The 25,448-nt window shown below is 31.0% G+C and overlaps 3 protein-coding genes across 5 annotated transcripts; all 3 read right to left on the reverse strand.

Moving 5' to 3' along the window:
• Positions 1 to 1,955: 1,955 nt before the first annotated feature.
• Positions 1,956 to 2,685, reverse strand: LOC108481664 (receptor-like protein 9b). Its single transcript, XM_017784765.1, has 2 exons — positions 2,518 to 2,685; positions 1,956 to 2,321 (listed from the first exon to the last, which is right to left on the reverse strand). The coding sequence occupies exons 1-2, from the start codon at positions 2,683 to 2,685 to the stop codon at positions 1,956 to 1,958; spliced, it is 534 nt and encodes a 177-aa protein (XP_017640254.1).
• Positions 2,686 to 13,042: 10,357 nt separating this feature from the next.
• LOC128295612 (rust resistance kinase Lr10-like) lies at positions 13,043 to 16,516 on the reverse strand. Of its 3 annotated transcripts, none has more exons than XM_053031319.1 (3): positions 15,555 to 16,516; positions 14,952 to 14,998; positions 13,043 to 14,347 (listed from the first exon to the last, which is right to left on the reverse strand). In XM_053031319.1, exons 1-3 carry the CDS (start codon positions 15,656 to 15,658, stop codon positions 13,212 to 13,214), a joined length of 1,287 nt encoding a protein of 428 aa, XP_052887279.1. In that variant the 5' UTR covers positions 15,659 to 16,516; the 3' UTR covers positions 13,043 to 13,211. The 3 variants fall into 3 exon arrangements, with proteins under 3 accessions (XP_052887279.1, XP_052887277.1, XP_052887282.1); XM_053031317.1 differs by having other exon boundaries at positions 14,865 to 14,998; positions 15,555 to 15,819; XM_053031322.1 differs by lacking the exon at positions 14,952 to 14,998 and adding an exon at positions 14,865 to 14,911 and having other exon boundaries at positions 15,555 to 15,815.
• Positions 16,517 to 21,707: 5,191 nt separating this feature from the next.
• LOC108481665 (LEAF RUST 10 DISEASE-RESISTANCE LOCUS RECEPTOR-LIKE PROTEIN KINASE-like 2.1) lies at positions 21,708 to 25,101 on the reverse strand. The gene is made up of 3 exons (XM_017784766.2): positions 24,058 to 25,101; positions 23,373 to 23,506; positions 21,708 to 22,858 (listed from the first exon to the last, which is right to left on the reverse strand). Exons 1-3 carry the CDS (start codon positions 24,933 to 24,935, stop codon positions 21,723 to 21,725), a joined length of 2,148 nt encoding a protein of 715 aa, XP_017640255.2. The 5' UTR covers positions 24,936 to 25,101; the 3' UTR covers positions 21,708 to 21,722.
• Between the last annotated feature and the right edge of the window lie 347 nt (positions 25,102 to 25,448).

Below are 25,448 nucleotides of genomic sequence, written 5' to 3' on the forward strand. Positions count from 1 at the left end.
ATTCTGTCATCTCAAATAAGAGTCTAACCCGATTTTAGTTTCCCTTAGCGGACCGCCGCTAAGTGTGTTCACAGGAAGTCGAAGTGCCACAGGCCGATCCTTCCTCCCAACTGTTAATCGAAACCGAATTTTATTCCAACGTGCACTTTTTGAAATCAAACCGATTTGATTATAAAAGGATGGTCGATTACCAATCCTTGATTCCCGAAAACTAAAAATGTAACCTTCAAGGGTATGAAGTGCTTTTCGATTCTTACGACTTAGAATCGAGTCATCGCTTTAGCCTTTGGCTATGGGAAACTTAGCTAAGCATGGTAGAGACCATACTTAGCATTTTAAGAAAATAAAGTAAATACTAAATCAAAAAGAGAAATTTATTAAAACTAGAAAGAAACAAAGAGTTTAATAAATGCAAAGTGAAGACTGCTCGATGGATCGGTCCCCCCCTTTGAGGCTTACCCTAATGGGGTATTTATAGTCCTCAAAAATCCTAAAAAGTAGTATTCAAAATTAAGAGAAAAATCCTAAATAAACAAATAAATATAAATCTTAATCCTAATTTGAATTTAAATGGGCGGTTAAGTTTCTTTCTCCATGCCAAATGCCTTTTAGAAATTGCTGACTAGACCTTCTAGAAATTGCTGACTGGACGCCACGTCAGTGACAACACGCCCCAAGTCACGCCCAGTAATTCGACCATGTATCCAGAAAATCCAAAATTGCTCAATGTCGTTGACTTAAGCTCAATTTCTGCAATTCAATGTCCTAAATCAAAAAGGAATGAAAAATGCCAAGTTAGCAACTCAAAATAGCTAATAAAGGAGTAATCAACCACGAAATAATGTATAATTTAAACACTAATCACAATAATTTGAAGAATGGTGGTTTATCTTAATATGCTTTATATATTATGTGGTATTCATATTTGACACTTTTTTCTAATGTAGTATTTGTGTTTTTTTTTTATCTAATGTGGTATTTGTATTTGATAAAAGTTATATATTTTGGTACCGAAGGTAATATTGTTAACTTTTTAGTATTTACTCGAGCTTTAGGATTGATTCAGTAAAAGTTAATTAGTAATATTATTAGATTTGAATATTTCATAAGTTTGTTAGTAGAATAAATTTAATGTTAATTGTGAGTTTATTTATTTTGCATCTAATTTGTTAAGTACAATCTAATGATGTGATTTAATTCGAATTTTACGATTAATTTGACGACAGTTACTTGCTAATATTATGAGCTAATTATGACTTTTCATCAAGTCAACTCTAAAACATGAATTAAACACTAAAAGGTTAACAACGTTAACTTCAAGTACCAAAATGTATAACTTTTGTCAAATACAAGTACTACATTGGATAAAAAAAATAATAGGTACCACATTAGAAAAAAGTTTCAAACTCATATACCAAATTATGAATTAAGCCTTCATAAAATCATTGGGGTTATTGTCGACTCTTATTTTATGTAATTTATCATAGAGGATAAGAAGAATAAAGATATGATTTTTATACCAAATCTAAATTCAAACTTCATACTTGTCCATCAACCTTAATAGCTTGACTACAATCAACTTAAAGGAGAAAAAAAAAAACAAGTACACTAATTATTGAAATTGATAGCTAACTTGCGAAAAGTATCAACAACAAAGTAATAGGAACTGTAAATAAGATTCTCAGTTAAATAAAACCATCTCCTTCGCCAATAAGGATTGATGTAGAGACAACCCCAAAACTCAACAAGAAGACACAATACGTTGCAACAAAACTTGCAAAGAAAGAAGCACGATCAATTTCATACCATTTTCCTTCGGTTTCATCTGATGCAAAAGGCATATCCATGACTTTGGTGTGATTTTTCTCTAATCGTAGCCCCTAAAGAAATGGATTTCCTTCATAATTGTTGATGGAAAATGTTGCGAATTGTCCGTTGCTTGGAATTCTTCCCGATTAATTGTTGTGAGCGACACTGAAGACTTCCAAGAAGTTAAGATTGACCAACTCTGATGGGATTTTTCCACTTAATTTGTTGTAAGAAAAATCCAGGCTCCCAACCTGGGATAGATTCGACAATGAAACAGGGATAAACCCTGTAAGATGATTGTGGGATAAGTTTAGTGCATGAATGGCGAACAACTTCCCGAGACTCTGAGGAATTTGGCCTGTCAAATTGTTACATGACAAATCTAATCCAGACATGTAATTCAGAATGTTTCCTTTATAATAAAGGAGACAATTTTTAGTGAGAAATTCTATCTTAAACACATACTTATTTGGCTCAACAGTAGTCATGAAACTACTACTGTGTTGGTTTTTCTGTGTAAGAAAGAACAGACAAATCAAAATTTAGCAATCGAATGTGACTTGCTATATTTTCCTATTTTAATACAGCATTTACATACAAAATGCAGCCTTATATATGAAAAATATTACCAACGTGTATTAAAAACATTTGGAGCATCTCATCTTGCAAAGTCAGTTTGCCCCTCTAGTTTGGAGCATGTCAGTTCACAAGACAGCTCGCATCTTGAGTATCTGAAAATCTTGTTTCCATTTGAACAATCTGCCTGATAATCCGCCAATTACTGACCGCCAGATAGGCAGCTGCCCATAAGATCACCCATGACTTATAAAAAGAAGCCCATGAAGCAAATGATGCCCATACCAATAGTAGATCCATTGCTTCAAGCGTTCAGAAGGCACATTGAACACGCAATGGTGCACCTCCTAAGTCTCCAATGGAAGCATCACATCTAGCAACTTCTAAGTTCCGAATCGGAGCTTGACATATACTCTCAAGTTGTCACCAAAGGTCTTATAAATAGTAAGCATTCTTGCCATTTTTAAACATATTATAAGTCACCCAATCATGAGTAAAGTGTGTCCAAAAGGTGTAATTACGATTCCCTTCTCACAAGTCCAAAGAGCCCACAAGTCATTACCACAAGCAAACGACGGGAAAAACCCTTTATTGCATTAAGGCGTCTCATCCAATTAACCTTAGGATTATAAGCCATGAGACCTTGACACCTAAACTTGTTCATAGGTTAAGTTACTTGTTCAATTTCGAAGGCTTGCTCGAAATTTAAAAAGATTTATATGAAAATGTTAAATTTAAAAAATAGATTTGGACAAAAAACTACTTAAAATATGGGTCGAGCTTGAACTCAAACGTTCAAGGCTCAAGCTTAATCCAACTCAACCCGTTTTCTAAATTTATAATATATTATATTATATTATTTTTTATATTTTATAAAATTTATAACACATAAAAATTAGATTTATAGTAATATAAAATACTATAATATAAATATCGAAAATTTATTAAAATTCCTATATACAAATTTTAATAAATAAAAAGTATATATAACCATTAAGAATTAAAATTAAAAATATAATAAATTTTAAAAATGATATGGATAAATTTAAAATAGGCTAACCATTTATAAATATAGGTAGACCCAAGTAAATTTAGACCTATATTCCAACCTTAGGTAAATATAAAATGTATTATTAATATTATTCTTAAACCTATTTCACTATAGGGATCAAATACCTCATAGTTTGAGATGTCTACAAATCACAAAAAAGACCCCTGGATTAGTCCTCTCCACGTTTTCTAACACCTCACTTCGAGCTCAAGCCGTACAAGTTCTCTTCACCAGCTATAGTTTCTCTCCCCTTGAAACTTTAGGCCAAGGAAGTTCAAGTCCCTCATCCTTTAGGAGTTCGAAGAGTCTGCATAGCATGCCTCACTCATCTCTCCCATACTTTCAAGGTTTGCCTCCCTCAAATACTACGAGAATTGACAATCCTCCCACCAAGGAGACTGCAGGATCCAAAATGGGGGCCCTTAGATCTCCGTCGTTTCTTCTTCAATTCATTCCGGTGTTTCTTTCTCTCAAGCAGTCAGAAGAGTCTGAGGAGTCTGCAAATCCGTCTCCAGTGCCTCATCGTCATCCGCTCTCAACCCTTAGGCTGCATCTTGCACCTAGGTAACCTCAAACTATCTTCCTTCTCCATCAGTAACTCCAATTTTCATCTACTTTCACCTAGCTGCTAGTGGTACCTGCTCTTAAGTATGGATGCTCCCTCGTTGCGATTCTTTCTTTTTCTGGTCTGCAACATTTGGTGCTTCCATTAAGAGACGAACTCAAGGCGCTATGCCTCCAAAGAAAGTAGTGGAGCCTGCCTCTCAAAGTGGTCCTCCACCCTAACGTGAGAGGGCACCAAAAGCTCTGTTGGGGAATGTTCACGCTTCACACTAAGGAGACCATGTGTCTTCAAAACTCCCTAACCTATGAAAGCGAGGAGTGCTACCCTCACCATTCAAAACCAACAAGACAAGAGTCAGAAACCTCACTTACATAATCAAGGAACTAGCTTAAAAAAAAAAACCAAATCGGAGCTAGCAATAGCTCACATCCTAAAAGGGAAGATGACACTTACTCTCAAGGATGCCACTCCTGTAGGTACCTCTCCCAATGTTTCCTTGGTACCCACAGATGACCTTCACTCTGCAACTCAATTTTTAAGGTTTGCATATTGATAATTTTTAAGGTTATTGGTTCAAATTTCATGATTTTCAGAAACCAAAAGCAGATAGATAGAGATATGAAACTAAAAGGTTTAATTTAAGGTCAAGCATTAAACCAAATAAAATATATATAAAGGTAAACAGAAAATAGTGTATAGAATGTGACAGCAATATTGATTAGCTCCAAATAATTTCACTTTAGCTATCTCTGTATTAGTGTATATCTATATTATTATTATTATTTAAGTTTTGGTGACATTTTCTAATTTAATTGTAAAATCATCTAAAACTTAATATTTTTATTAAGTAATAAAAATAATTTTGAGGATATTTTATTTTTTACACTATCAAAATTGGGAGGAGAATAACATAATTTGAATACGTATCAAATAAATATTGTATAAGAGCTTAAGCTGTTACTCTATATAAATTAAATTAAATTTCAAAATCTTAATTTTATAAATTTTATAAATTCAACCAAAGTTATATTTAATTTTCATATAAATTTTTACATAAATTTTCTTCCTAACTCCAATCAATTTCAATTTTAGCGTACATAGATAACATTATTCTTATATATTTAGAAGATTTTGTATAACCCCCTTCTTTTGATTGTTATTCGAAAAATTTAGATTCATACACAAGAAAAAGAAAACGTAAACTTTAAACAGTTTAAAACTTTCGAAAATGTTTATGCTTTTGAAAATTTCAAGACATTTTTCAATAAAAAATTGAATTTTTTTTTCACTGGTCCTAAGTTTACATTCCATTCACAGAACCACAATTTAAGCAACAAACGTATATACATTAAAGCCCTTTCCCACAAAAACGAATGTATCCTAACATGCACATATATTTTCATCTATAAAAAGAAATTAATCTCACAATTTTGGAGCTAAAATTAACAAAGCATATATAACTTCAACTTCATGTCTTCATCTATGTACAGCAAACATAGCCAAGCATCATTGACAAATGACACAACTAAGGAAGCACTTATCGGCATCCTCGCCGATACCGGAAACATCTTCAACCTGATCCAAAACATCGGCCGCATCATTGGCATCTGCATAATACATACATTCATATATACCTTGAACTTCATATTCTCATCTGCATAATACATACATAAGCAAATATCATGTACAAAAGAAACAACAGACGACCTCCAGGCCAGCATCTACAGTTTCACCGTCCTCAATATCAACAATGGCTTCAGCAATATCGATGGTGGCTTCAACCTTATCCAGAACATCGGCCGCATCATTGGCATCTTTAATGGCTTCTGCAGCTTTCTTTAAGAACCTAGATAGCTGGTCTTTCTGGGTTACAATTATAACCCCAAATACAATAGTTGTATATAAATGTTTCAATGAATTTCCAATTAATCTTTGTATAGCCGGGAACTTCTGAAATTAAAGATTGGCGACGCTACCGTTGCCAAAAGCTTCAAACATCTTATGGATTATGGCATATAACAATATTCGCCAGAAAAATAAATGCATATATTTATTAAATTTTTATGTAAGAATTAAATAAGTATTTGATTGGGTAAAATATACAAATGGTCATTCAACTATATTCATATTCCTGTTTTGGTCACTCAATTTTATTTATTTTAAATTTAGGCATTAATATTTTATTTGTTTCTTGTTTTATCACCCGTTGTTAATTTGATAACGGAATAATGATCGACATTTTTAATTGTTATAATAACACATTTAGTCTTCAATATTTACATATTCAATCAATTAATTTTAATTCTAAATAATTCAATAATTTATCCATTTACATTTACAAATTTTATCAATTTGATCTTCAAACTTCCTAATTAAAAATTTCAACTTTTAAAATAGAGGAATTTTATATTTATAAATTTGTAAAACCCAATAAAGAAAATAAAAAAACTTCTCCATTTGTCTAACAGTCTTGGATGTCGGAACTTCACCATAGTTTATTATTGATTATTTAATCGTACAGCCTATCGTCGTGCCAAATATCAACTAGAAAATCTCCCATTTCCTGCATAATATGCATCAATCAAGTAATAACAAATACAAGAAGTTTCTTAGAACAATATTTACTGAAGTTAGTTTCCTATGGCTGCAGCATTTCATTTAAAACAAGGAGCTCTGATCAGTCCTTTTTTTTACACCGTTAAACCAAGATTCGACTCGAAAAATAGATCATTAGTTGACAGAATTTTTTTTTTTTTTGGTTTCTATAAATTTATAAATGTGGAATGCCATTTGTTTAAAATTTAAAAGTTTCGGTTAGGATGTTTGAGGATCAAATTGATAGAATTTGTAAATATAAAAAGTTGAATTTATTAAATTATTTAGAATTAGAATCAAATTGATAGAATATGCAAGTATTAAGAACTAAATATGTTATTCTACCAATTAGAAAAAGGCCACACCATTATTTTCATTATCAATTTAACAACAGATGACCAAAACATGAATGAATACAAACATTAGTGTCTAAATTAATTTTTTTTTAAATTGGGTGACCAAAACAGGAATAAGGGCATAGTTGGGTGACCATTTGTATAGTTTTCCTTATTTGATTTGAATGGTAAAGTTAAATGTTTAAAATGCATTGTATTATGAATTCAAGATTTAATATGATTGAGATTTTATTGATTTTAAATAAAAATATAAAAAAGACAAAAACAATCTCATAATAATATAGTTTACGTTACATATAAAAGAATATTTTAGTAATTTTTAATTGATTTGGTGCTTAATTCACTTGTGATACTTATTTATTTAGGAGTTTAATAAAATAATATAATTTATGCAAGTATTTTATCTTGAATGCATATTTAATGCAATAGATAATTGTTATATAATTATAGTAAAAAGAACTCAACTCGAGATTCGACCTAAAATACCCATGATTTAAATAATCCCAGACGTTTCATTTTAGGGGAGGGGGACACGTGAGACATTCCATGGCTTATCTTCTTCTTCTCCAGAAAATCTTTTGTCTCCGTATTCAAAACCTTCTTCAAGACCATTATGTCTCCCATTTTTCACTCACGTTGATACACATTATCACAATAATAATTAATAATTAATAAATTAATAAACGAAATATATATGCTTTGACTAAAATAACAACTTTTGGAATAATAAAAATAAATTTGTAAAACGTTACTTCAACATCATGAGTCTAATCCAAGTTGTTGTCATGGTACTAATTAATTATACAATCATGGTATTTAAAATATCGTTAAGAATGTCACGATACATTAAAACAAACAAAAGATTACAAAGGTTGAGCACACAAGTCTAAATATACCAAACAAAGAGTACCATAATGAATGAGTATATACCCCAAAGCATCTAATATTTTATCAAATTCATAGCATAGATTAAAACGAAACTCCCAATCTTTCCCCACAATTCCAATGCCTCTAAAAGCATATTATGTGTATATATATATATATATTCATTGCATATGCATTTTAATCTTTGTATAGCCAACGAAATTAAAGAATTTCTTGGGAATCCTACAAGATCTATTCATTTTTTTTTCTCTTATAGATGGTCAAAACTTCAACTGGGTTCAAATCCTGCTGAGCGGTCCACTAGAGATCAAAAATTGTTGAATAAATTAAGAACAATATGTTTCTTTTGCCCTTCCAGACAATCAGAAAAATAAAGAAATAGTAAATGATAATTACGTATTTACAAAATATCGTCTCAATTCATCCTATTTCATCATATCCGAGATGTGATATTATTCCGAAGGATGAACTGGGCAGTTCCAATAAGATTTCATTCTTGAAAAAAGATCCATTTTTTTGATTTATTTCATCTATTCTATGACCATAATAGGGAGATACACGTTACACCATGATTTTAAATCAAAAGAGAGATTTCAAAAAATGGTAGATCGATCTATTCACTCTATTAATAACCGAGCAAAATCTGGTGTATTATAAGGAATTTGTCTTTTCTATTGATTCCTACTGATTGGATCAAAAACAATTTTTGAATGAGGTATTCAATTCCAGAGATGAATAAAAAAGAAATCTTTTTTGGCTCTACCTCTTATTTTTTATTAAGAAAATGAATTTTTTTTATCGAAGGCTCAGAAAGAAATCAGTACGGATTTCCTGTGGAAATGGTTTGGAAGACTCAATTCGCCATTTTAACTATATATTTTAAGATATATTTTATTTATAAGAGGTAAAAAAAAATATTAAAGATATATTCTTCTAATGATTTTGAATCAACTTAAGACACAAAACGTGGACCAACCTCTTTAGATATATTATTTAAAAATAAAATAAATTTATTGTCTATTTTTTTGATGAGAGCAAAAATAAATATTGATATGAAGCCGATATGTGAGTGAATGTTCCAATCCTTCTCTAAATAATCAACTTCAAATACATAACCTCTTTGAGATTTTAATAAAAACTTTTATTTTGGCTGATAAAAATAACTTCAAATACATAATTTAAAGATAAATAGTTCTATATTTGTTCTAACGGATGGGGTATGTACCCCAATCAATATAAAGTAACATGTAGACCCACCCTGTTAAATAACCCATTTACAAATTAAAATTTATAAAAATTAAAAGAATAATTTAAGAAATAAGTTTTAATTTTATATTTTCAAGAAAAATAAGTTGGAAGAAGAGGGATAGGTATGAGAGAATCTGGCAGCTAAAACTATTATAACATTCATTTCATATGTACCTTGAACTTCATATATTCATCTGCATAATACATACATAGGCAAGTATCATGCACAAAAGAAACAACAGACCTCCACGCCAACTTCTACAGTTTCACCGCCATCAATATCACCAATGGCTTCAGCAATATCGATGCTGGCTTCAGCGATTTCTTTGGTGGATTCCAAAACGTCATCTGCATCGTTAACTTTAGTAGTATCTTCAGGTTGCTTTTCCTCACCATCTTCCTTCTGTTCTCCTTTCTTTTTGTGACTTGCCAACGCAATTACAAACCCAAATACAACAAAGAATAAGAGACCGATGATAGGCGCAAACTGCCCACCCATCTTTACTTTCCGAAGTTGCTATCAATACAAAGATTAAATGCAAACTTAACCAATCTTTTATATATAATAAGTTTTTATAAGCTTTGGAATTCTGAGAAATATTAAATGTTTGTTCTTTCACCATGAACGACCGGATCAGAGGCGATTCTTTTTTTGGGGGGCTAAAATGAAAAATTGTTATTTAAGCTCTCTAATTTTTTTTTAAATTTTAAAATTAATAGAGGTAAAATTGTACTTTGGCCTACTAAAATTATAAAAAATCGATTTGATTCTTTAAAAGTTATAAAGATATAGACTATAAAAATTTAAAATTTTATTCGGTCCCTCTAAAAAGTTGTTCTGGCTTTGCCCCTGAATCGGATATATATATATATATTATTGAGTTCAGGCTAATTCTTGATTTTGGTACATGAGTTTTTGTTTTTCAATTTGATATTAGAGTTTTGTTATCTTAGTTAAATACTTGGGTTTGGCTTAACTGTTTAATTTGATAATTGAAATTTTATCTCAATTGAGTATTTATATTCTTTTACTAGAATACACGTAACAAACACTTGTTAAGTTGTTTGGTTTAAGTATCAAATCGAATATTAGGACTAAACTCAAAAACTAAATGATATATTAAATATAAAATATATTTAAAAAGTAGGATGGAATATTTATATAGATGCTTGAGTATCTTTATTTTTATTTTTTACTGCGATTTTTAATTTGTTTTTTTTACTGAAATTTGTTGTCTTATGTTTTAGATTTTGCTTGTTTTGCAATATTTTTGTTCGTTATGATTCAATTTCAATACTTAGTAAATCAGACACTATAAAAATGAAAAAATATATTAATTCCTAGAAGAAATAAAGACGATTAATTACTAAAATTAATAGTTTCTTCAATGGTACAGAATTTTAGTTTATATAATAATAAATTAAATCCTCAATATTTATATATTTTTCAATTTAATCCTAATTCTAAAAAAATTAAAAAATCATTTTAATAGAACTTTCAAGGAAGTTTACACCAAATGGATCAGGTTTGAAGGTGGGGCTTTGATGCAATGATGTTTCAAAAGCCCCAACGAAAGGAAATATATTAAAAATAATGAAGATGAAAATGGACTAGAGTTTCATTATTTAAAAATAAATAAAATAAAAGAATTGATTAATATAAGATCCCTAACAAGGTTAAAAGTTAATTAGTTAAATAAAAAATCATTTTAATAAAACTTTCAAAAATGAATGGGCTTTTCATGCATAGCTGACAATGATGTTTTAAAAGGAAATGTATAAAAATAATGAAGCTGAAAATGATCCCATAAAAAGTTTTTATTCTAATTGTAAAATATTATTAGAGGAGGAATATAAATATGGCTGTTGACCGAGTGACATTCTTCATTTCTTTCTTGTTTTATATATATATATATATAGAATCCAACCAAGTAACTTTTAATTTATAATTATATCAATCAACTTAGAACAGCTTTCAATATGTTTAAATAACACAAGATTTCCTTTAAAAGAATGAGACTTAAACTTAATCTTAAATTTTAAAAGAATCATATTTATTAATGATGTAATTTAATTCCGACGACTATGAAAAGAATAATTATAACTTCGCCTTAGAACTACCTAATTTACTAACCCAAAAGAAAATCTTTCTGAAATTGATAACAAGTTTAATAAATTTAGACCACATATTTGTAGACAAATCTCTATCATCTTAATTATCACAACTACAATAAATGATGTTCAAGACAAAGTCAAGTTTAATACGTAAGTAGTGTGGAATCAAGTTTTAAATATCAAGGAAATATGAAAGCATTGAAACGTTTTGTTTAGGGTAAATGAAAGCTTCTGAAACTTTGAGAAATCAAATTAATTAAACCAATAAAATTCCTCTGGACGTTTTTGGCACATGAATTGTATTGTTTTACACTTAACAATTAGTCATGGTCTTCCATAACAATTGCTTAAGTTTAAGTCAATCCAAAATATGGGTATTAAATTATTTATGATCATATAATTTTTTTTATTTCAAAATCTATTTATATAAAATATAAAATATAAAAAATCATAAAAATTATAAAATTACTTTTTTGGCATTATAATTTTTATGATCTCCTTAGCTCAAGGGATTTGATTCTTTGATCTAATTCAACCCGATCTTCAAACATTTGCTTGCTCCACAAAATGGGTCTTTAAATATGGGCTAGCAAACATTCACAAAACCATATAAGTCATTACCCAACTAATTTGATTGAAAAGATTGCAAATTTCAAATAATGCAAATTATGTTACCTGTTGTTGTACTAACAGTACCTCAACAATCAAACTTCTATTAAGGTTGAACAAGACTTATATATCGAGCATGAATCAAGCTTCACTAAGCAAACTTCTATCCATGATGATATGCCCAAATCGTCTTAGATTGCATATCTTAGTATATAAGACAAATAGATCACATAGGAATCCTTGAAAAGTAAATTTATTTGATTCAATCTCTTCTTCCATGATAAATATAAGATCCTGTACACAAAAATCCTCAAAACATATGCAAGAAAATAATCAAGATATTTTGGTCAAACATGTCAACAAATAAAACAATTTATAAAACTTGTGTAGTGCCAAGTGCAGTGGTCATTGCTCGAATCATTGCGTCCAAAACTTGCCTCAATAAATTTTACTCCATGTACTTTTCAAAATTTAAAATTTTTGTCCTAACATAAAGGTAGTAGTTAAATTTGGTTGGTTGAATTCTACTATTAATTTTCACTATTTGTAAAATTGTAGTTTTAGTCCATAAATTTTAATTCCTATACTTTTCAAATTTTGACATGTCAATCTTAATGCAAATGACAAGAATTAAATTTATTAACTAGGTTTTTTGTGAGTAACTTGTCGAAATAGAAAGTTAACACTGTAATACACATGTGGTAATATGCTTGCCATGCCAAAATTTGAAACAAGTAGAACTTAATGAATTTAACAGCTATCATTCTGCAATGACTGCACTCTTAAATTCGAAAAGTATAGAGGTTAAGATAACCAAATTCATGTATAAAAACTAATAACCAAAATTAATCAATAATATTTCTTAAAAAAAGTGATAAGGAGACCTCATTGCCAACCCCACGACCCACTAAGTCAATGCAAATCAATTCTTCTTAAGGAAAAAAAAAAGAGAGGACAATTGAGGCTCCGGTTTTTGGCATGGAAAGTAAAATTGTAAGGCAGATGATTATGGAGAACGAATATCATAAGCTAATAAAATTGGTATATTATACATCAATTATTCTACCCTAGTAAATCAAAGCAAATCTTATTTTAAGTGGTCAAATTCAGCTATGTGAAGAAGACTAAGTGCTTCAACTAATTACTATAACATATATTTTCTCTCCTCTCTGTTTAGTTTTCCCTTATTTCCTATCTATTTCAAGCCTCCTTTTGCATCAATTCATAAGACACTTATTTGTGAAGGAGCTCAACAATCCTACAAAATATCACTTCAATATTATTTATTTAAACATCAAAACAAGATTTATATGAAATACACATCAAGACACTAATACATATGAAGGGAAAAAAATTATATAAAGCTACAATGGTAAGGTAATGACAGGAAATGTTTCCAATCTTAAACAACATTAAAACTGGTTATAGTAACAACATCCAACGACCTACTTTCCTCATCATTAGAGTTTTTACAGCTATGAACCTCCATTGATGTTTCAAGAGGAAGTTGATGAAATGGCTTTAGAGGCATCTCAAGGAGTTCAACATTAGATTCAAGCATCTTCAACACTTCATTCATTGAAGGACGATCAGAAGGCAATAATTGTATACACCAAAAGGCTGTTATTATCATCTTCCTTATCAGTACTTTTTCATCATTAGAAACATCTTCCAACTCTATGTCTTCTCCTTGATCTAACTGGTCATAAATCCAAGATGGAAAATATTTTTGGCTAGTGTGGTCAACAAATGCATTAAAATTCTTTCTCCTTCCAACCATTTCCATCACCAACATTCCAAAACTGTAAACATCAGCTTTGTATGAAATGCCTTCAAGATTTTTGTAAACCAATTCAGGAGCAATATATCCTATTGTTCCTCGTGCTGTAGTGAGAGAGACAATGCTCTCATTTGCTGAGTACAACTTAGCAAGACCAAAATCTGAAACTTTTGGGTTAAAGTTCTCGTCCAGAAGAATGTTGTGTGGCTTGATATCAAAATGTAAAATTTGCATGTCACATCCGTGATGAAAGTAGTCGATTCCTCGAGCAACCCCAAGCACAATATCAAATAGTTTTTTCCAATCTAAAGTGTTATTTTTTTCTTTAGAAAATATGATTTTATCTAACGATCCATTTGACATGAAATCATACACGAGAGCTTGTTTTGATCCCTCCACACAAAATCCAATAAGTTTTGTCACATTAGCATGATGAATTCTTCCAATAGAAGCAACTTCATTGATGAAATCTTGGCCTTTACCCTTTGATGTGCACAACAATTTTATTGCCACATGATGTCCACTACAAAGCTTTCCTTTAAACACCGACCCATAACCCCCTTCACCTAATTTATCTTTAAAATTTTTAGTCATTTTTTTAACTTCTTTGAAAGAGTATCTAATTGGAGCTAGATCGTGGCTTTGAAGGAACTCTTCAATTTTATCATCTATAGATAAATGTCTTCTTCTCCATTTATATATTACAAGCACAAGCAAACAAGGTATCCCAAAGAAGAGCCTCAGTATGATGGAAAAACCTTTCAAGAAAAACATATTGGAAAACGTCAGTGCATTGTAAAATGAACATATTATCTACATTCTCAAAATTTCTATGTATGTGACAGTTTCATTCCCCTTAAAACACATCCTTTCGCTAATTTATGCAATTAATTTTAAAATAGCAATTCAATTATTTGATATTCCCATTGATGCCTTGTATTTTTCTTTTTTCTAAATCAGATAGATATAAAGAATCTTTTAATTTTCCTAAAATTAAAGTTGAATAGTTTTGTTTTTTCACAATAATGGCTTAGAAAGGATGAACTGGCGTTGGCTGAAACAATTATTTGGGTACATGGGAAGGTGGTGGATGCCTTTATTGCAAACAAGAGGATTGGCTTAGTTTCTAAATCCGATCTGGTAAAAGTGTGGCATTCTTCGGTGACTATTTTACTTGACATAAGGGCTTGGTGATTTTGGGTGATTGTTATGCTTTTCTGTTGGTCACTTGTGATTTATGCTTCGGTATATATAGAAATAAGACCATTTCCATACCTATTCCGTAAAGGCAGAGTTCCAAACAAAACATCATATATCGCATTCTGCAGTACGATATATATAAAAGTGAGACCATATGCATACCAATTTCATTAAGACAAAGTCCAAAGCAAAACATCACATATCGCAATCTGCAATATCGAGTAGAATGAGTCAAGCACAATTAAATTTTATACAACTTTATATTAACAACACATGTATTTCATATTAAAATCACAAATTTCATTACTATTATTGTTTACTGACATTTGATGTGATTTTTTATATACTAAATTTTTGCACAAAATAAAAGGAAAAATATTTAACTATAAAAGTAGTGTTTTAAATATTAAAAAATTTAATTACAATTATTTAATCTTCATGGATAATGTCATTTCTGTCAGCTATTTATAATGTTATAGTAATATTATTTTATTAGATAGAAAAGTCTAATAAATTGTAAATATTAATTAAATAGTTGTGTTGTCTATATAAAAAAAACTTTTTAAAATCATAATTTTCACTATTTTGCTTGGAGTTTCTCTGAGCCAAAAATTTCAATGCTCATCTATTTTTTACTTCTCTATCCGTTTGGGTCAGATCTACCCTTTTCGGAATTTAGTAATATATTTTACTTTAGCTGAGAAATAAGAAAGTTAATCATACTCAACTTAAGGGTATATAACTTAAATACTAGTAGAAACTTACCCAGAAAGTTCCAAGTATGGGTTCTCATACCATGAAAGGTAAAAACCCTGAGATAGCTTATTGTAGATAGCCAACGTAGGCATGCCTGATATACTTTTAACCATAATTGGAACTTCCGCTTCCACGGTGCAAGCTTGATTGAGATTCTGCACTGTATTTCTGTCTAAAAAATAGAAGAAAGTTGGAGGAAAAGAGATATTGGATTTGGTGATACAACGAGAGGCATCAATATATTGAGATGATTTTATAGGTTTCAGCAATTCACAACATACATAATGCTAGCCTCTAACTCTCTACTATAATAATAATAAGAAGTATAATAATGATGAGAATGAGAATAATAATGAGGAGAAGAAAAACGGAATACAATTGTCCATCTAAATACTTGAAATATATGGAACTAAGAGGAAGGGAGTTGCAATCATTCTTATCCAGATTTGAATCCATCACTTGGATTGTTTTATTTTCGTAAAAAAAATTTTGGACAACGAATTTCCCTTCTCTCAAAACCAAAGTGGTGCGGTTGTTATTCTCACACGCAAGTTCCAGTTCATAACAGCCACATTGAGGAGGTTGGTTTTTTAATCGAAATGGATAACTGATATTCAAATTCCCACAGAAAGTAGAGCCGCAGTCCTGGTTAAAAAGATGCCTAGCGAGAGAAGCACCAGGGAATAGAATAAGAAATAATGCAAAAGTGGGCATTAGGTGACCAAACAATGGGAGTTTTGCTTTTAAATATGACATGCTAATATTTTGGTAGAGAAGAAGAGCAACAATGAAGCTTCTAACAAAATCAGGGATATATGTGGAGAATATCTCAAGATGAGATATGGCACCATGTGGAGTGGGAAGCAAGAGGACAAGACTTTTCATAAAAGTGTACTATGACCGACAACCAACACAATGCAAGTTTTTATTTTGAAGAGGCTGATAGCCACAACCCTCATTTCCTTTCCTCCGTTTTTATTTTGTAAGTTAATATAGAGAACAACAATTCTTAGATATTCATAAAAAATATTGGTTAAATTCTACTATTAATCCTTATGCATAATTTATGGGTTTAATCTTTGTACTTAAATAACAGACGAGGAATATATATAGCTGATGACCGAGTGACATTTTTTACTTCTTTCTTGTTTTATATATATAGAACCAAACCAAATAATTTTTAAATTATAATTATATCAATAAATTTACAACAGCATTCAATATCTTTAAATAAGACAAGATTTCCAATAAAAGAATCAGACTTAAACTTAATTTTAAAATTTAAAAGTATTAAAGATTAATTTATATTTTAACTCTCATTAAAAATATAATTTAATTTCGTTGACGACATCAAAATTTATTTAGTAATCCAAAATGAAATTATTTCTAAATTGATAACAAGTTTAATAATTTTAGACCACATATTCGTAGACAAATCTCAATCATCTTAATTACCCCAACTACAATGAATGACGTTTAAGACAAGTCAAGTTTAATACGTAAAGAAAGCATTGAAACGTTTTGTTTAGGGTAAATGAAACTTTGAAAATCAAAGTAAACGACTAAAATTCCTCTGAATTTTTTGGTGCCTCCTATAATATTTTTCTTTTGACACATGAATTGTATTGTTTTACGTAACAATTAGTCATCGTCTTCGATATCAATTATTTTTAAAAATATTATTAAGATGAATAATTACAAATGGTTGAGATGATAGATTGACTTACGTTCGGGTCGAGTTCATAAATACTATACATAATTACTTAAGTTTAAGTCAACCCAAAATATAGGTATAAAATTATTTATAATTCTTATAAAAATTTATAAAATTAATTTTTTGACATTATAATTTTTATAATCTCCTTAGCTCAAGAAATTTGATTTCTTGATTTAATTCACTCGATCTTCAAATATTTGTTGCTCCACAATATGAGTCTTCAAATATGGGCTAGCAAACATTCACCAAATCATTTAAGTTATTGCCCAATTAATTTGACTGAAAAGATTGCAAACTCCAAACAATGTAAATTATGTTTTTTTTTTTTTTTGCAACATTCGACTGCACTGTCAAAGAAAACAGAGCAGCATCCAAAAACAGAAAAAGAAGCAACAAAAAGCATAATAAAGTCACAATCCAAATACAACATACGAAACTGCTAATTCTTGAACAGAAAACCTCACCACCACGCTTTAAACATTTGCGGCTGATTAACACCATCCATCGCTAAAGACGAAGCCAAAACAATACCTTTCCGATCAGCCAGAGAGAAAACAACATTACCCACCTACAAAATTGCAGACTCAATTTCTGCAAAAACTGGCTAAAGTGACCAAGGCCTCAGCGCCTTGTTAACGCACCACGCAAAAGCCACCACCGAACCAACTTCTTTTCACGGCTCTATGAAACAAGGCGCTGAAGGCAACCCCTTTTTTTAACCATGACAATCTTGATTTCTGTCGCTACACGGATTCTTTGAATCATATTGCTTCCCAAAGCTCTGTGTTCAAATGTTTTAATTCCTCCATTTCCTCCGCTGTTAACTCTCTTATCTTACTAATTTCATCCAACTCCTTTAATCTACACTCGCTAACAATAATTCTAATTTCCAACATATTACTATCCTCCACATTCCACTTCTTCAGTACCCCCTTAAACTTTCTCAATTTCACTTCTAATTTTCCTTTGACACTGACTAGATCCGACCATTATTTCTCAATCAATCTCATGCAATCTTTCTTATTAAACCAAGCATTTATACACTTAAAAGTTTGGGACCCCCAATTTAATGACTCATAAAGCAACAGGATTGGAGTATGATCTGAAATGGAACGGTTTAGTCCCTACTGTTGAAGGTCCATAAAGAAAAACAACCATTCCTCCTCTAATAGGAATCAGTCCAATCTGCTACGCTTACATCCTGGACCAACCCACGCAAAATTTTTCTCTATTAGCGGCAAATCAATCAAATTACACCTATCAATAAACTCGCCCAAAAAACTTTAGAGCCCTACTCTATACACTTGCAATTCCTACATTCACTTCCATTTCTAACAACATTAATATCTCCTTACTCAAGTGCTTCTAAAATGATTATTCAGTTTGGCAATCACATCCTAAAGAATTTTTGATCCGAAATGCAATTAGGGGCATAAATGTTTATTAGCACTACCTCCTTCCCTTCAAGCGTCCATTTGCCTTCGACCACGAAAAATCTCTGCCTATACATAATATTTACCCCCACGAAATTGCTCTTGTTCCAAATTGTTAACAAACCCCTGACTTTTCTATAGCAGCAGAAATCTTAAAGTCGAAATTGTCATCCCCCATATATTTCTAACTAATTCTATTGGTACCAACACTAACTTGGTTTCGTGAAGAAAACACACGTCCGCCCTTGTCTCCCTAATAACTCTATTCGCAGCCTCTATTTTGGGAGCCGACCCCTACCCTCTAATATTCCATGACAAAATTCGCATTACTCCTACTACAAAAGAAATACCAAAGCATAAGCTCAAAAAGAGAACACTCACCCAAAAAAATAGGAGCCCCCAAGCACCCGATCATATGCCATCGATCCTCATTAACTCCTCGATAATAATTCCCTAATCTCCTTGCACGCTAAAACCCAATCTTCTGAAGTAGAATTTTTCCTTTTTCAAAGACTTCTCGCACAAAGTGATATCTTACGTCGATATGCTTGGTTCTTGAATGATAGACTTGATTTTTCGCTAGATGAATAGCGCTTTGACTATCACAATAGCGACTAATGTGACTTTGAATAACTCCCAAGTCTTCCAACAATCCATCAAGCCAAATAGCCTCCTTAACAGCTTCTGTAACTACCATATATTCTGTCTCTGTAGTAGACACAGCTACTGTAGATTGTAAGGTAGACTTCCAACTCACTGGGCTTTAACAAGAGTAAACAGATACCCCGTAGTTGAACGACGTTTATCTAAATCACCAGCAAAGTCGGAATCAACATATCCATCTACAAACTGGCCAAGTGCTTCATCCTGCTGAAAAACTAAACCAACGTCTACGGTTTTTTTAAGATACCGTAGAATCCATTTCACAGTTTGCCAATTTCCTTTTCCAGGATCATGCATATACCTGCTCACAACTCCAACAGCTTGTGAAATGTCAGGCCGCGTACACACTATTGCATACATCAAACTCCCAACTGCATTTGCATATAGGACTTTTGCCATATATTCTTTTCTTCTTCATCTTGGAGATAATTGAGCACTAAGTTTCAAATGAAAAGCAAGTGGGTACTTACATGTTTTGTGTTTTCATTTACACCAAAACATTGTAATACCTTTTTTAGATATTGCTTCTGATTCAAACAAAACTTGCCTCTCTGTCTATCTTTACTTATCTCCATGCCGAGAATCTTCTTAGCCTCACCTAGATCTTTCATCTCAAACTATTGATTCAATTGAGCCTTCAGCTTATCTATCTCTTTTTGGCTCTTCGAAGCAATTAACATATCATCAACATATAAGAGAAGATAAATGAAAGATCTATCATACAGATTCTGCAAATACACACAATTGTCATATTTGCTTTTTGTATACTTCTATATTCTCATAAAGATATCAAATCGCTTGTACTACTGCCTCGGGGATTGCTTCAATCCATATAGCGATTTGTTCAGCTTACAAACCCAATTTCTACCACCAGCATCTTTGTATCCTTCGAGCTGAGTCATATAGATCTCCTCTTCTAACTCACCATGCAAGAAAGCTATCTTTACATCAAGTCGAGCTAGCTCCAAATTCAATTGTTCCCAACTAATTTGATTGAAAAGATTGCAAATTTCAAATAATGCAAATTATGTTACCTGTTGTTGTACTAACAGTACCTCAACAATCAAACTTCTATTAAGGTTGAACAAGACTTATATATCGAGCATGAATCAAGCTTCACTAAGCAAACTTCTATCCATGATGATATGCCCAAATCGTCTTAGATTGCATATCTTAGTATATAAGACAAATAGATCACATAGGAATCCTTGAAAAGTAAATTTATTTGATTCAATCTCTTCTTCCATGATAAATATAAGATCCTGTACACAAAAATCCTCAAAACATATGCAAGAAAATAATCAAGATATTTTGGTCAAACATGTCAACAAATAAAACAATTTATAAAACTTGTGTAGTGCCAAGTGCAGTGGTCATTGCTCGAATCATTGCGTCCAAAACTTGCCTCAATAAATTTTACTCCATGTACTTTTCAAAATTTAAAATTTTTGTCCTAACATAAAGGTAGTAGTTAAATTTGGTTGGTTGAATTCTACTATTAATTTTCACTATTTGTAAAATTGTAGTTTTAGTCCATAAATTTTAATTCCTATACTTTTCAAATTTTGACATGTCAATCTTAATGCAAATGACAAGAATTAAATTTATTAACTAGGTTTTTTGTGAGTAACTTGTCGAAATAGAAAGTTAACACTGTAATACACATGTGGTAATATGCTTGCCATGCCAAAATTTGAAACAAGTAGAACTTAATGAATTTAATGACTATCATTCGCAATGACGCACTCTTAAATTCGAAAAGTATAGAGGTTAAGATAACCAAATTCATGTATAAAAACTAATAACCAAAATTAATCAATAATATTTCTTAAAAAAAGTGATAAGGAGACCTCATTGCCAACCCCACGACCCACTAAGTCAATGCAAATCAATTCTTCTTAAGGAAAAAAAAAAGAGAGGACAATTGAGGCTCCGGTTTTTGGCATGGAAAGTAAAATTGTAAGGCAGATGATTATGGAGAACGAATATCATAAGCTAATAAAATTGGTATATTATACATCAATTATTCTACCCTAGTAAATCAAAGCAAATCTTATTTTAAGTGGTCAAATTCAGCTATGTGAAGAAGACTAAGTGCTTCAACTAATTACTATAACATATATTTTCTCTCCTCTCTGTTTAGTTTTCCTTATTTCCTATCTATTTCAAGCCTCCTTTGCATCAATTCATAAGACACTAATTTGTGAAGGAGCTCAACAATCCTACAAAATATCACTTCAATATTATTTATTTAAACATCAAAACAAGATTTATATGAAATACACATCAAGACACTAATACATATGAAGGGAAAAAATTATATAAAGCTACAATGGTAAGGTAATGACAGAAATGTTTCCAATCTTAAACAACATTAAAAGCGGTTATAGTAACAACATCCAACGACCTACTTTCCTCATCATTAGAGTTTTTACAGCTATGAACCTCCATTGATGTTTCAAGAGGAAGTTGATGAAATGGCTTTAGAGGCATCTCAAGGAGTTCAACATTAGATTCAAGCATCTTCAACACTTCATTCATTGAAGGACGATCGAAGGCAATAATTGTATACACCAAAAGGTCATTATTATCATCTTCCTTATCGAGATACTTTTCATCATTAGAAACATCTTCCAACTCTATGTCTTCTCCTTGATCTAACTGGTCATAAATCCAAGATGGAAAATATTTTTGGCTAGTGTGGTCAACAAATGCATTAAAATTCTTTCTCCTTCCAACCATTTCCATCACCAACATTCCAAAACTGTAAACATCAGCTTTGTATGAAATGCCTTCAAGATTTTTGTAAACCAATTCAGGAGCAATATATCCTATTGTTCCTCGTGCTGTAGTGAGAGAGACAATGCTCTCATTTGCTGAGTACAACTTAGCAAGACCAAAATCTGAAACTTTTGGGTTAAAGTTCTCGTCCAGAAGAATGTTGTGTGGCTTGATATCAAAATGTAAAATTTGCATGTCACATCCGTGATGAAAGTAGTCGATTCCTCGAGCAACCCCAAGCACAATATCAAATAGTTTTTTCCAATCTAAAGTGTTATTTTTTTCTTTAGAAAATATGATTTTATCTAACGATCCATTTGACATGAAATCATACACGAGAGCTTGTTTTGATCCCTCCACACAAAATCCAATAAGTTTTGTCACATTAGCATGATGAATTCTTCCAATAGAAGCAACTTCATTGATGAAATCTTGGCCTTTACCCTTTGATGTGCACAACAATTTTATTGCCACATGATGTCCACTACAAAGCTTTCCTTTAAACACCGACCCATAACCCCCTTCACCTAATTTATCTTTAAAATTTTTAGTCATTTTTTTAACTTCTTTGAAAGAGTATCTAATTGGAGCTAGATCGTGGCTTTGAAGGAACTCTTCAATTTTATCATCTATAGATAAATGTCTTCTTCTCCATTTATATATTACAAGCACAAGCAAACAAGGTATCCCAAAGAAGAGCCTCAAGATGATGGAAAAACCTTTCAAGAAAAACATATTGGAAAACGTCGATGCATTGTAAAATGAACATATTATCTACATTCTCAAAATTTCTATGTATGTGACAGTTTCATTCCCTTAAAACACATCCTTTCGCTAATTTATGCAATTAATTTTAAAATAGCAATTCAATTATTTGATATTCCCATTGATGCCTTGTATTTTTCTTTTTCTAAATCAGATAGATATAAAGAATCTTTTAATTTTCCTAAAATTAAAGTTGAATAGTTTTGTTTTTCACAATAATGGCTTAGAAAGGATGAACTGGCGTTGGCTGAAACAATTATTTGGGTACATGGGAAGGTGGTGGATGCCTTTATTGCAAACAAGAGGATTGGCTTAGTTTCTAAATCCGATCTGGTAAAAGTGTGGCATTCTTCGGTGACTATTTTACTTGACATAAGGGCTTGGTGATTTTGGGTGATTGTTATGCTTTTCTGTTGGTCACTTGTGATTTATGCTTCGGTATATATAGAAATAAGACCATTTCCATACCTATTCCGTAAAGGCAGAGTTCCAAACAAAACATCATATATCGCATTCTGCAGTACGATATATATAAAAGTGAGACCATATGCATACCAATTTCATTAAGACAAAGTCCAAAGCAAAACATCACATATCGCAATCTGCAATATCGAGTAGAATGAGTCAAGCACAATTAAATTTTATACAACTTTATATTAACAACACATGTATTTCATATTAAAATCACAAATTTCATTACTATTATTGTTTACTGACATTTGATGTGATTTTTTTATATACTAAATTTTGCACAAAATAAAAGGAAAAATATTTAACTATAAAAGTAGTGTTTTAAATATTAAAAAATTTAATTACAATTATTTAATCTTCATGGATAATGTCATTTCTGTCAGCTATTTATAATGTTATAGTAATATTATTTTATTAGATAGAAAAGTCTAATAAATTGTAAATATTAATTAAATAGTTGTGTTGTCTATATAAAAAACTTTTAAAATCATAATTTTCACTATTTTGCTTGGAGTTTCTCTGAGCCAAAATTTCAATGCTCATCTATTTTTACTTCTCTATCCGTTTGGGTCAGATCTACCCTTTTCGGAATTTAGTAATATATTTTACTTTAGCTGAGAAATAAGAAAGTTAATCATACTCAACTTAAGGGTATATAACTTAAATACTAGTAGAAACTTACCCAGAAAGTTCCAAGTATGGGTTCTCATACCATGAAAGGTAAAAACCCTGAGATAGCTTATTGTAGATAGCCAACGTAGGCATGCCTGATATACTTTTAACCATAATTGGAACTTCCGCTTCCACGGTGCAAGCTTGATTGAGATTCTGCACTGTATTTCTGTCTAAAAAATAGAAGAAAGTTGGAGGAAAAGAGATATTGGATTTGGTGATACAACGAGAGGCATCAATATATTGAGATGATTTTATAGGTTTCCAGCAATTCACAACATACATAATGCTAGCCTCTAACTCTCTACTATAATAATAATAAGAAGTATAATAATGATGAGAATGAGAATAATAATGAGGAGAAGAAAAAACGGAATACAATTGTCCATCTAAATACTTGAAATATATGGAACTAAGAGGAAGGGAGTTGCAATCATTCTTATCCAGATTTGAATCCATCACTTGGATTGTTTTATTTTCGTAAAAAAAATTTTGGACAACGAATTTCCCTTCTCTCAAAACCAAAGTGGTGCGGTTGTTATTCTCACACGCAAGTTCCAGTTCATAACAGCCACATTGAGGAGGTTGGTTTTTTAATCGAAATGGATAACTGATATTCAAATTCCCACAGAAAGTAGAGCCGCAGTCCTGGTTAAAAAGATGCCTAGCGAGAGAAGCACCAGGGAATAGAATAAGAAATAATGCAAAAGTGGGCATTAGGTGACCAAACAATGGGAGTTTTGCTTTTAAATATGACATGCTAATATTTTGGTAGAGAAGAAGAGCAACAATGAAGCTTCTAACAAAATCAGGGATATATGTGGAGAATATCTCAAGATGAGATATGGCACCATGTGGAGTGGGAAGCAAGAGGACAAGACTTTTCATAAAAGTGTACTATGACCGACAACCAACACAATGCAAGTTTTTATTTTGAAGAGGCTGATAGCCACAACCCTCATTTCCTTTCCTCCGTTTTTATTTTGTAAGTTAATATAGAGAACAACAATTCTTAGATATTCATAAAAAATATTGGTTAAATTCTACTATTAATCCTTATGCATAATTTATGGGTTTAATCTTTGTACTTAAATAACAGACGAGGAATATATATAGCTGATGACCGAGTGACATTTTTTTACTTCTTTCTTGTTTTATATATATAGAACCAAACCAAATAATTTTTAAATTATAATTATATCAATAAATTTACAACAGCATTCAATATCTTTAAATAAGACAAGATTTCCAATAAAAGAATCAGACTTAAACTTAATTTTAAAAATTTAAAAGTATTAAAGATTAATTTATATTTTAACTCTCATTAAAAATATAATTTAATTTCGTTGACGACATCAAAATTTATTTAGTAATCCAAAATGAAATTATTTCTAAATTGAT

This window comes from Gossypium arboreum, chromosome 1, assembly GCF_025698485.1.
Source record: "Gossypium arboreum isolate Shixiya-1 chromosome 1, ASM2569848v2, whole genome shotgun sequence".
Lineage (NCBI taxonomy): Eukaryota > Viridiplantae > Streptophyta > Magnoliopsida > Malvales > Malvaceae > Gossypium > Gossypium arboreum.

Coding starts and splice junctions, on each gene's coding strand:
- LOC108481665 (XM_017784766.2), bottom strand. CDS start 24,935: ATGAAAAGTCTTGTCCTCTTGCTTCCCACTCCACATGGTGCCATATCT. Junction 23,507..24,057: donor CCATACTTGGAACTTTCTGG/GTAAGTTTCTAC, acceptor TCGATATTGCAG/ATTGCGATATGTGATGTTTT. Junction 22,859..23,372: donor ACTCTGCCTTTACGGAATAG/GTATGGAAATGG, acceptor TTTTCTTGAAAG/GTTTTTCCATCATCTTGAGG.
- LOC128295612 (XM_053031317.1), bottom strand. CDS start 15,658: ATGGTTAAAAGTATATCAGGCATGCCTACGTTGGCTATCTACAATAAG. Junction 14,999..15,554: donor CCATACTTGGAACTTTCTGG/GTAAGTTTCTAC, acceptor TCGATATTGCAG/ATTGCGATATGTGATGTTTT. Junction 14,348..14,864: donor ACTCTGCCTTTACGGAATAG/GTATGGAAATGG, acceptor TTTTCTTGAAAG/GTTTTTCCATCATACTGAGG.
- LOC108481664 (XM_017784765.1), bottom strand. CDS start 2,685: ATGGATCTACTATTGGTATGGGCATCATTTGCTTCATGGGCTTCTTTT. Junction 2,322..2,517: donor CTCAAGATGCGAGCTGTCTT/GTGAACTGACAT, acceptor TTTCTTACACAG/AAAAACCAACACAGTAGTAG.